General features: G+C 36.1%; 1 protein-coding gene across 1 annotated transcript in view; it reads right to left on the reverse strand.

Annotated features, from left to right (window-relative positions):
• Positions 1 to 12,611, reverse strand: part of FSIP1 (fibrous sheath interacting protein 1) — a gene marked incomplete at both ends in the record, with an annotated part of 71,272 nt that extends 58,661 nt beyond the window's left edge. Inside the window, 8 exons of the mRNA XM_084264209.1 lie at positions 44 to 151; positions 819 to 919; positions 4,509 to 4,607; positions 7,606 to 7,690; positions 8,117 to 8,289; positions 9,659 to 9,748; positions 10,595 to 10,769; positions 12,486 to 12,611. Coding sequence (XP_084120335.1) covers positions 44 to 151; positions 819 to 919; positions 4,509 to 4,607; positions 7,606 to 7,690; positions 8,117 to 8,289; positions 9,659 to 9,748; positions 10,595 to 10,769; positions 12,486 to 12,611 — 957 coding nt within the window. The remainder of the gene's footprint in view (positions 1 to 43; positions 152 to 818; positions 920 to 4,508; positions 4,608 to 7,605; positions 7,691 to 8,116; positions 8,290 to 9,658; positions 9,749 to 10,594; positions 10,770 to 12,485) is intronic.
• Between the last annotated feature and the right edge of the window lie 226 nt (positions 12,612 to 12,837).

Consider the following 12,837-nt stretch of genomic DNA (forward strand, 5'->3'; position numbering starts at 1 on the left):
AAAGCCAAATGCAACAGGATGGTACAAATTAAAGTTGCCATACCCCAAGACCTTGCAATTCAATTCCATCTTCTGTGTCTTTCAATAGTTCAATTAGCCTTTTTCTTTCTCCCTCAAGCATAATAATCTGGTTTCCTGAATCCTTTGCTAGCTGAAATATTCACAAAGAAAAAAAAAAAAAACACAAATTTTAGAACTCTATTAACTCACACAGCACTAAAACAAAGTTTTTAAACTGTGAAAATAACATCCCAAACTTGCTTATTACCATAATACAAATTATCACTCCGACAGAAAAATCTAGCATCCTACATACAATAAATTGATAATCTTGTAACAGTTGTTGACATAGCAGGGGAATGGATATTTTTCATTGAACAAAAAGTGATTATAGCTACTAGATCTTCACAGAAAAGCATGAAAATCAAGGCACCTATTTTCTGACAGAAAGAAGTCTTCTGTAAATAAGGAGCCTGTATACGAACAACCTACGTTGTTCCTTATCTATGTATAAAAACACCTTTCTTCAACTTAACACCAAGCACATTTAAAGAAAGTCTTAGGATATATTTGCCCTCAAAACAAGCTCTGTCCAGTCACAAACAGAACAATTGAGTTTCCAGTACTCTTTAGCAAATATATAGAAGCAGTATCATCCCCATTCTCTGCCATCAACAATATTTAACAGCAAGATTTTTTTCATTTATGCCTAATTAGCTTTTCACGTTCCTGAACAAAACAGCTGAACTGTCTCCAGAAATATTCATATACTGTCTAATACTTAACATTTAACAAAGGGTTGATGGTTTAATGCTTACCTCTACATTCCTTTTAATGAAATCCTGTTTGGTTTTACTTTGGCTATGCATTTTCTCTGCTTGATTAAGAAATTCATTTGGTTTTAATTCACTTGGATAATCTGAAGTTAAAGGAAGAAAAGTTGCTAAGTTATGATCGTTCCTTTCAGATTCAATGAGAGCCATAACAACACCAATCCCATTTACATCTTTAACAAATATACAAACTGGATAGACAATGTATTTCATTGTCTATATAAACTATATTGCTATATTTAAAATATAACTATTGGCAAAATCTCTTAGCCTTTTTAAGCTTTTTTATATGAGATCATTCAATGTTGTGAAGGCTAAAATACTTTTGGATTTCTGACCTCAAAAATGTTAAACATGGCAGCTTTAAAAGCCACAGCATTCCTTCAAACCCTATCATTGTTTCAGTTTTATCATCGGTACAAAACCAGACAATGATTTTTTTTTAAAACCACAGAACTATTTGGAGACATATCAAGTACATTTTTTAAAAATAAAACAGCTGAAGAGCAGATGATATAGTTGATATTATTATAACACAGCTTATAAAACCAATTTTGTTTAAAAATAAAAGTTCGAATAGAGCTGTAAATCTATTATACAGCCACATGATATTCTGACAACATCACACCTATTTTATTATTTCAACAACAGGTTTCTATCCATCATACAAAAATGGTCAGATATTCTGTTTTTCAGAGACTTTTACCGTTTTAAAACAGCAATTCCTTTATGAACAGCAAATATTTATCACAAGTCTAAGTAAATACAACCAACTTCTAAGTCTCCAAAACCTTTTCAAAAGTAGACACGGTACTTTTTTTGCTGTTTTGGAATGTATATATTTGAGAAATTGGTGGGCTATTTCCCTACACAGCCCTCATCCCCACCCCACCAAAAAACAAATTAGATAATAGAAGCTAGGATATGGAAGCTTACGTAGAAGTAACTCTTCTTCAGAGTGGGCAGGTTGAAAGCAAATTCCCAGACATATGAAATAAATTCCAAGCATCCATTTAAACACTATGGACAAAATCTGTGCAGTGTTCTCACAAATCAGTGAGAACTCACAAATCAAATTGTAATTAAACATTAAAGGACTGAGGTGTTGCATCTGACCAAGAAAAAGCTGTCACAGTTCAAATGCACAACAGTTTATTGAAAGCATCCCAAACTATCTTTGACATTACCGGGTAACATCATGAATCTATCAAGGAACTGGATCATACAAGAATTCACCAATCAATATAAACATGACAAGTTCTCTCCTGAAATGAGGAAAACACACCAAACACTCCTACTTTCAAGAAGCATCTGGACAGTGCACTCAGTCACATACTCTGACTTGTCTGGCCCTGTGTGGAGCCAGGAGTTGGACTTGATGATCCTTATGGGTCCCTTCCAACTCAGGATATTCTATGATGCGTGTGATGCAGTCAACAAGCTGGGGGGAAGGGATGCTATTTCAGAGAGATTATGACAAACTTGAGGTGAGCCCATGCAAACTTCATGAAATGCAACAAGGCCAAGTACAAGGACCTATTCATTGGTTGGGACAATTTCAAGCATAACTACAGGCTGAGCAGAGAATGAACTGAAAGCAGCTCTAAGGAGAGCAATGTGGAAGCACTGGCTGATGAAAAGCTCAACATAAACCAGTAATGTTCACCTGCAGCCCAGAAAGCCAGTCGTATCCTGGGCTGCAGCAAAAGCAGCATAACCAGCACCTCAAGGGAGGTGCTCTTGTGAGACCCCCACCTGGAGTACTTGGGCTTCAAACATAAGGTCATGGACTTGTTGGAGCAAGTCCAGAGGAGGTCAAAAAGATGATCAGAGTGTTGGAGGACCTCTCCTATCAAGACAGACTGAGAGAGTTGGCCTTGTTTGGCCTGTAAAAGAGAAGGCTCCAGGGAGACATTATAGCAGCCTTCCAGTACCTCATGGGGGTCTACAAGAATGTTGGAGAAAGACTGTTTACAAGGCCATATAATGATAGGACAAATGGTAATTTTTTTTTTTTTTTAACTGAAAAAGGGTAGCTTTAGATTAGATAGTAGGAAGATTTTCTTTATTGTGAAGGTTGCAAGACATGGGAACGGGATAGCCCCAAATCTTGCTGGGACGGCTGAAGTACTATTGTAACACCAATACATACATTCTTCCTCATACATTAAGCTTCTCTTGTTCAGGGTATGCCTTTATGACAACTGTTAAACAGAACTCCAAAAGTAACCAAAACTGTAAGTCTTAGCTATTCAGAAACCGTATCAAAAGCCTCCAGCAGAAATGGTAACATTCATTTAAGTAATTTATTGCTGCTAAGTTGTAGGTGATCTCTATTTCACACATTCTCAAATCAGGAGAATGTAGACCATCTCAACTACAGTGCAAGCAACAGCAACTTCAAGCCATGCCAAGCTCACAGCAGCTTGGAAACAGCATTGCTGTCCTGAATACTGGTAATGAAACCCACCACTGCTATTCAAGAACACTCCAGCACAACTTAGAAATCACAGATAGAAGCTGAGGGTTGAGCTTCATTTTAAGGGAGGAATAAAGACACATGGTAGGAAGACAGAGATATCAAACACACAGCACTGTTCCAACACAGTGACAAGGAACATTTAATAACACGAATTTAAGATCATATACTGGTGGACTGAGTGATAAAATGACAAGGGAGTTGAAGTCCAGGTTTAAGAATTACAACATGCAGTCACATTCTGCAAGTGACTGCAGTCACACTCTAAGTGCAGAGATTCTGCTGTCATCAATGATTCAACCTTAATGAACATACATTTGTTAAGTCCTCACACTCTTATCCAGTCACCAGGAAGATCAATTTTCTGTTGATATAGAACGCTACATGACAGAGAACTAAACAATTGCAGCTGATCGCAATGGCAGATGAAGCTATTCTTATGTCACAACACATGTGAGAAGTTACTCAACCATACAAATTTGAATTTCAAATAGGGAAAATGCAGAGGCAGAAGAGCAGAGTTCCATTTATTTTGAAGTGTTGGACACACCACACTACGACCAGAATTTGAAAACTCTAGACAGTGCACATAAACAAATGTTATGTGGAAGAATCAGCACAGATGTTTGATTTTTGCCAGAAAGTACTTAAACCACAAAAGCAATGAAGCCTTTAAAACAATCAGCACAACAAAACATAAAATGAGTTGTCTCCAGTTTTAGGTTTGTCAACATCCATGCAAATTCTACTGAAAACAAACAAACAAAAAATATTGAAGACAGCTGAAACTCTATACAGCACCACTCATTTTCAGATGTTTTCTTGAATATAAGACTATTCATGGAAGTTACAGTACCTTGCAATTAAAGCATAGACAAGTTTTTAAAGAATTTCTGTGAAATAAATAATGATGCATTTTACAATCAATCAGTTATACATCTCATCATTTTGTTTTATAAACACAAGAGTAAAAAAAATTCTTAGCTTGTTGAGTATGATGTTTTACATAAGTCACAATGCAAACTATTCTTTTATCATTTGTAAAACCATAAGAATTATCACTATTCCACTAAGCAACCTTGCTTTTTTTGGACTTCATTTCCCTAGCCTCAATGGCCAAGCCTTCATTGCCCATTCACTGTATATATTGTTTTGCCATATCTGGAAATACAAACTATACAATTAAAAAAGCTTACCCTGATTATGTTGGGCTTTATGGCAATGGTAATCTTTTGGATTAATTTGTGTGTGAAATACTGAGGTACATATTTCATCTTCTTCATCATGGGAGGGATCTGCAAGGAATTTTTTCAGTGAAATTGAATTGAAATTATCTGAAGACGACCTAGTTTCACATGTATCATACTATATGATCTCACACATGAAAGTTTAAAAAGAATCTACTTGAATAAGTTACGTAACCACCATATTTCTCAAGAAATAAAAAATGGGGGAAGTGCAATGTGTGTCTTATGAATAGTTATACTGTGTCATATGGCTCAGTTTTTGTTTTTAACAACTACTGCCCATTCAGGAGAAATTATTACATTCTAGAAGATATAACCCAAGGCCCTGAAGTTCAAAAGCCACTGAAGATACCACGTGGTGAGTCATCTAAAACTTCCAATGAGAAGAAAATATCTGAGTTTTCACAGCTGGCATCTCCTGTGCATGAAGTATTAGACTTCCAAGTGGATAAGGTCATGGGTATAGTCTAGGAAAAAGGTGTTCAAATGCCCCAGCATGCACAAGTTGTTTTAGTTACTCAAAGAAAAAAATTCAGTCATGGTATGGCCATATATCTATCAGAAGTACAAGTCAGAGCATTAACTTGCAGTCTACATACTTAGCACTCAGAACTATATAAATCACATATGAAAAATGTGTTTGAAAGAAATAAAGAAAATAACCAACATCCTGTAATAATGAAGTTTAATGGACTCAACTTAAAATATTATTTTGTTACACAAGAGCACGGGGGGAATTAATTTAAGGTCATTTAATTAAGTCCTGATTTACATTTTTGCCATGTGTGTGTTTTTGTGCCTGGTAGGATGGGACACAGGTTATTAATTATTTAGGACCCAAAACTTGTGTTTTATTTTGCAGTCATTTTAGAAGCTGTAATTAAATAGCTCCCCTATATAGTTTATTTAATAAAGTTCCTGGTAAAATTCAAGCTCTGAAAGGAAAAATATGTAAACTGCATTCCATTTCAGTATCAACCAGGACAGTTCTCAAGCCATTTGTTCAAATAAATAAATCAGACCTGAAGTGTAAGGCATTAGCTTGTCACAGAAAATTCAAGACAAAGATCATTCAAGACTAAATCCTGACATCTACTGGAAACTTCATAAATATCACATGTATCAAACTTCTTCCCTTAGTAACCCCAATTTTATCACAGAAATAAAAGCAGGTTATCTTGTACTAATAAGTTTTCTTGAAGTGTTTTAACCACATATTGCTACCACTTTATGCACCTACTTCCAACATTCAAGTGGAGATTTTTGCTCAGCAATAAGCATTCAGACCTCAAATCCTCGTTTTCTCCCCAACAAGAAAAAAGACAGGATGCGTTACAATTCTGTTTTCTGTTAATTGAGGACAACTAAGGATTAAGGATGAGATGCAAAACGTACATATGATGACACATCCCTGAACTCCAGCACCAAGACAGATCAAACAGCAAATTCAAAAAAAAAAAACCAAACAAACAAAAAAACCCCACAAACCCCACACTCAAACAGTTCTCGTCAATTCAGTGTTCTTGACAAATAGATTCTGGTTTAGTCCCTGCTGCTCCCAATAAAGACACTGTGAGCAGAATGCCTGTCATTTGTTTCAGTGTCTACCCCAGTAAGAGTATAGCCAGAGAATGAAAAAGGACATTTTAAAATACCCAATATTTTATTTTTCCGTGTCCCTGCAAGCACATATATCCTCTGTGTATTCTTAACTGTTTCAACCACAATACCAAGAGGATTGTGTCCTTCTAACTCAGTAAACCATTCTAAACAGTTTAACTTTTCTTTCCCTATTCTACCTATAGTTTTACATTATTGGTATTCATTGTAATTTGGTTAATACTTAGTCTTTTTGTTATGTATCACAGTCCACATTTCTCTATATTGTTAACTCTGTTTACTTTTCCTGTTCAAGAACTTGGTCCTTCGTTAGTCCTTTGTCTCCTTTTTAGTGCAGGTGTAGAATTCAAATACTACTTCAAGATGGAAGTGACTTTTACTGAAAGACTAAAATGCAAATGTTTATTTTCAGTGTGTTCATTTCCACCTGGACTATTTCTGTCCTCATTGTCATATCATAATGAAACTCAGAAAGCTTCTTAACAGACTTCCTGGTCTTTTCTCCTGGGAATATTCTGCTAGCGTGTCTTTAACGGTTTCACTTGTTAACAAAAACTGTTATCTTCCCTAAGTTTTCTTCCTTAGAATTCCCAGGAAAAAAAAAAGCCAATTAAAAAAAAAAAAAAGCTAAGTTCACATTTCATGTTCATGCCTTTTCCTTTGGATCACAATCTGTATTATTTGATGATCCCTTTTACTCAAAATTCTCTCTCATATTCAGAATCTTAATTCACTTCTAAAAGAATTTAAATGTGACATAATCAGCATCAAATTTAATGTAAATGGCTCATACTCCTTTTAGGTCCACGATTCAAGACCCAGGCTGTGCACACATCTTCCTGCACTGTTTTCCAACACATAACTCAGTACTTAGTGTGTCAATTCCATACCATTCTTTTGGTTTTCCTTTTAACAGTTCCTAAAAAGAGGCAGGATTTCCTTCACTCTGAACCTGTCATATTATGAGACCCTCACCAATTTTCTCCAAGATACATGTGTGGCAAGGCCAACATCCCTATAGCTCCTAAGTAACGTTTTTACACCTATTTTTTAATCGCCTGCCCTTCCTACAATCATTAATTTATCAGTGTTATCAGTCATACATCCTTTCTGAAATCATCTGTGTTTGCCACCAAATTGAAAAAAAGCAAGCTTTATTTATTCTGGATTTCTACCCTTCCAGAACAGCCAGTTCTTTGAAAATGCAATTTTTATAAACAAAATTGAAGCCTACTTCTACATTTGTGGTAACACAAAAATTGTTTCAGGTTTGTGGAGTTTTTTCAAATATTCTCTTCATGTATTTTTATATGCAAGTATTATTTGATTGTCTGAAAGCTCTATTTCTATAGTATCCAACAAAAATATTAATGTTAATTAAAATACAAGATAATCATATCAGGGTATTTACTTCTTTCTTACTTACCAACCGTACCCTGCCACGTTGAGATCAAAGCTAAGAAAAGTTTTGTGTTTTCTATCTCCTCATGGCTTCCAGTGGTTCTTATAGACTATTCAAAAGAAATAAAACATAAATATACAGCTGCATGCAAGATTTAGTTAAAGCTAATACTGTCAATCAAAATACCTTGCCCGCTTATCAGGTCCAATGAACTTCAGACCCTACTGAAAATTCCTTATTCAGTGGCAACATTTACTTACTGCTTTAAGCTGCAAGCTCAAAGGTAAGACTACATTTAGACAGCTGTATATTTGGCTATTGGACATACCAATTTTTAAGGACCACAGCCTTCTTTCAAAGCCTGCCCAGCCAGTACATATTAAAACCTACTGAAAGTTACTCTTTAAGATCCATTATTTCCCTTTAATCAGCTGACCAAGTTATTTAATAAAACAATGCATATGTGAAGTGTGATAATTCTGTAAGACAGTACTCTAAGATAAACTATTTACAAAACAAGCAGAGCACTTCTAACCTGAAGTTCCTCCCAGAGCTTTGCCCTCATTTCTTTGCCTTGTTTTTTAACTGCTCTCTCCTTGAAATGTTTTTTTGCCAGCACTGTGTCAAGTTTATTCATTTTCTTTATAGCTGTCTGAATCTGAGGATCTGTGTCTGTTTCTTCAGAATATTCCAAGTTGGAAGAGATTGCTGTAGAACATATTTGATATTAATGTTACCTTGAAGCATTTCAATTTAAGAAAAAAGTAATTTGTTAACAACCAGAGACAAGACTACAATTATTCTAATTATTCTCAAGCATATATGTGTGATGTTCACTTCTAAACCTGTTTATACCAGGGAAAAATTAGAACGACGTTTTAACAGAATGCTGAATCAAGCTCTGAGCTGTAGCAGTTGAACATATGGGTGTGGAGGAAGAACAGTCCTGGTTTGGGCATGTAATTCAATTAAAATTTATAATGGAAAATCGACAGGATCACCCAGTATCAGCAAAAAACACAGACAATAAGCTTTAAAATAGAAAAACAATCATTTCTTCAGCCTGACTAGTAGAATACATGTTGAAATGGCATTCATTAAAATGAGTACTACTGGAATTGAGAGACTCTGTGGTATCTCCACCATTAAAGGTTATAGAAGTTTCAGTCTTGACATACATCTTAGAAAAAACAGATTCTGATACTAGTTCTAGAAAAATGTTGTTTTGAAAAATAGAAATATCAAAACATTATGGAAACTACCATTATTTAATTAAAATAGATGTCCGAATCATCCCTTTTTTCCTCTAAACACACAGATTACAATTTCTGATCACTTTTTGCCTTTCCTCTTCCTATACCATCCTCATGCTTTGCCCTCTTTTCTGATCAAACTTTGCTTCCATAAGAATTGCAAAGGCAGCATTTATAGCACAGTCCCTATCACATAAACATCAGAGTTTTGGAGTCTTGAAATACTTCTCCATTTTCTAATCTTTTGAGGTCAAATGCTTTACACACCCATTGATGCCAAGCATTTACTGTGATGCTTTATGCCATAAGAAGAGATGAATGATACAACAAGGGGAGAGCTATAAAAATCTAACTGAACTCCAGGCAGGCCCCAAGAACAGAAGATTAAAAAAAAAAAAGAGCACTTATTTCAACTGGCCTGGATCCAGCTGATGGATTTGAACCTAAAACTACCAAGCGAAGCTTTGAAGTTGAATTCTATTCCATTTCTGGAGAAATAAGTACTACATTAGATGACCAGCACTGCTTCACTGGACAGAATCATCACTGGATTCTGCCTTATTAAATTGACTGAATCTATGTAAAATTCAAAAGCTATCATATAATTAAAAAACCCAAATGTCCTTTAATAAAATAATCTTTAAATAAAGAATTCAATACCTCTTAAATATCACAATGTATATACATTTTCATTTTGTAATACTTCTTTATAACTATATAATATACACACTGATGGACTATGGTCTCAAAGTCTCCTAGAAGCATTAACATGGGGAAAAAAAGTTTTATCATACTGTTCACTTTATACACCTGAACAGTAATACCTGGTTTTGCATGACTTCGTTTTTCTTGGAAAGGTTCACAGAATTTCAAAGTTGGTGTTTCATCTCCAGAATCTGAATGAGAGATACATCCTGAAAAGCTCAGGGGGGAAAAAAGTGTTTCACAATAAAAATAGATGTTAAATAAACTTTTCAAAGATACTGTTGGAAATGTAAACAATTAAGAGACCAAAATAATTTTCTATTATTTAAGGATCACCACAGAGTCTCTGCAGTGGAATACTGCTTAAAAAACAGTATGTACTAGTACAACAGGTCTTATGTTAAACACGAGAGCAGGAATGAAAGGACATCCTTTGACCCTAATTCTGTCATGAAATCTTATATAAACTTGAAGAGGTATCCAAGCTTTTTGCTTCACATACTGGTCATGGCTTCTCTATTTTTAAATAGTCAGAAGCCCTAGAAAGTTGAATTATTACCATTTATTGAGTGCCAAGAGACTGCCATCTGAAGCACGTCTAGAAGTGCTTTCATTAAAATGAGATTTGGATATTTATATTTGAACTATGTTATTAGTATTAGCATTATTCACTTGTTAAATACATTAACTTACAACTAAAACTTCCAAATTTTGGGCCTGGTGGACCATTATTAGAATACAAAGTTTCTAACAACTGATCACCATCTCTGTGAAAACTGATAAACCTCACCAAAAACCACTTCCTAACACGGTTCCAGAGAGCGCATGCAGGTGGTATCTCCCGATCTTTCAGGCCACGATGAAGGTGACTGTCACAGCTTACATACCACCAGACCTGTACTGTAGTGGCAAAGGCAGCAACAGCACATTTCTTTCAATGGTGGATAGCAAAGAAAAGTGAAGGTATGGATTTTGACACCTCCTTCTGCTAGAATTTTGCCTATTTGCATGTCACTTGGCCTAGCCACAACACAACGCGTCAGTCATTCCCACACCTGACAACTCGTCGGGATGAAGGAAGAAGGTTGAGCTCTCCACTGTGGTTTGCTGATCAGTTCTTACTCCCTTGACATCAGACATCTCTCTATCATCACTTGTGGTTTCTTCCAGACAGCAGTCTTCTAGACCACCTCTCTGACAACCACCAGCTAAACTGACAGGTGAATCAACCTATGAAATATAAGTTAATTACTGCTATAAAAATATAAATTTTTAGAGGGAAGAAAGAAACAATCACAATAACTACATGCTATCACAAAGGCTAACAACAATTCTTTACAAGACTACAGAGTACTTAAATAAAGGAACCGTTTCCAGATGTGATAGAGTTCTGTTTCTTAAATACCACACTGATTCTCAAACTCACCACTCCACAGACTGCTAGATTGGGGATTGCTAAACTACAAAATGATTCCTAAGGTTTATGCCATTTCTGCTGCAGCAGAAGGTACAGCCAAACAGTTAAGAGTCTGTGTGTACAACAGCCTCGTCCATTTTCTGACACCATGGGTGCTCTGCAGTGGGTAGCACCCCAAACTCTTGCTCATTCTAGAGAGTGGTTTATTGTTTTTGAAGGGCTTATGCTTAATCCATCAACCTCAAGAGAATGAAATGTTTACGTAGAAGCCCAGGATGTTAAGATCAGAACCTGGATTCAGAGTTATCTGACATTAAACTTAATACCCAACTAACTTAATACCCAACTGTGAACCTATAACAAAAATATTTTAATGCTGTGCAGTACCTAGGTACGATCCCTTTCTACAGATGGGGAAACAGAGGTACAATACAATTGGACTGATGCAACCAGGTCCCAGTTCCTACATCCCACAATGTGTAGTGGTTCAGCCCCAAACAGTGGCTGAGCACCACACACCTTTCTTCTGCAGGAGAAAGAGACAGAACCTCCCTGGTTTGGGATAAGGACGGTTCACTGACAAAAGCACCATCAAAGCAGAACAGTAACAGCCAATTACACTCCCACACACTGATAACACAGTTACCTTACCAACCCGATTACAGAGTGCTGCACGATGTAAGGTCTAACAGAGCATCCCAGCCACACTCAGACTACCCTGGGGGCACCAGGAGCACCCCTCCCCACCAGCCCCTTTTATGGGGGAGTGATGTCAGGTGGTGTGGGAAACAGCCCAGGCTAACTCAGCTCACCTGGGCTGGCTGCTGGGGGAAACTATGGTCTGGCCAGAACCAAGACACAATGGTATCACAAATCCCATTCCAAAATTTAAATTAATCCCCAATGTTAGTTTTCACAGAATACCTACTTCTGTTGGGCTTTGTTGAATCCTGGAGGTGACCTATTTCTTGGAATGCTATGAAAATTTTATTTTAACTTGATTCAAATATATCCTGAGAAAGCCTTGTAGTAAAAACTTCAACTTGCAAAGACTGTTCAAATGCTTTCTTTTAATAAACAAAATTATTTCTATTCCAATTTAAATTTAAAAACACAAATGAGATGCAAGTGAAAATATGCACACACTGGCTCACACAGCTCACACAGCCTTCAGCTGTGTATGTACACATTAGTGCCAGAATTTCAGAAGTTTTTCTTTAAAATAGAATTTATTTAATAATCCACATCAATATAAAGAGGAAGACAACCAACTTTCCCTGGCTGTAGTGACAAACAGCTCTTTTTCTGGCAAATAAGAGTAACACACATTCAGAAAAATGAAAGTAAACAGCATTTCATGCATGCAGAAGGTGCAGTCCATACCCATGAACTTTGCCATGACCCTTTACCACACCTGTAAAGCCCAAAAGTCTATGTGAAGCTAAAAAAGCAGATTCTTATTTCTTTATCATTGTACTGAGAATAGTTAGGCATACAGTTTCTAAATTGCTCAAGGTGAAAACAATTACCTTTGGCAAACAGGGCTCTGGTGTTAATAACTCCATATATGTGTTTAAATGTCTACAATTAGGATAAGTTCTTAAGCTAGATGTAGGGCGTGAAATCTTATCCAAGCTCCCCCTTGTAATATCCATTGTGACCTAAAGTTGGGAAAAAAAAAAAACAAAACCAAGAACCAACCTTCCAAACTACGAGTTTCATAACAGAACAACACAAGCCCATTAATATTGCAGATGTAGATTTTAAAAGTTTCAAATCCCTTCTAGCAATTCAGTCTTTCCAATACAGACTAGCTTGCCACTCAAGCATGCACTTTTTAACATATGCACAAATATATTTTTATATCATCAAGCCAACCAA

The sequence above is a fragment of the Gallinula chloropus genome (assembly GCF_964237585.1).
Source record: "Gallinula chloropus genome assembly, chromosome: 4".
Taxonomy (NCBI): domain Eukaryota; kingdom Metazoa; phylum Chordata; class Aves; order Gruiformes; family Rallidae; genus Gallinula; species Gallinula chloropus.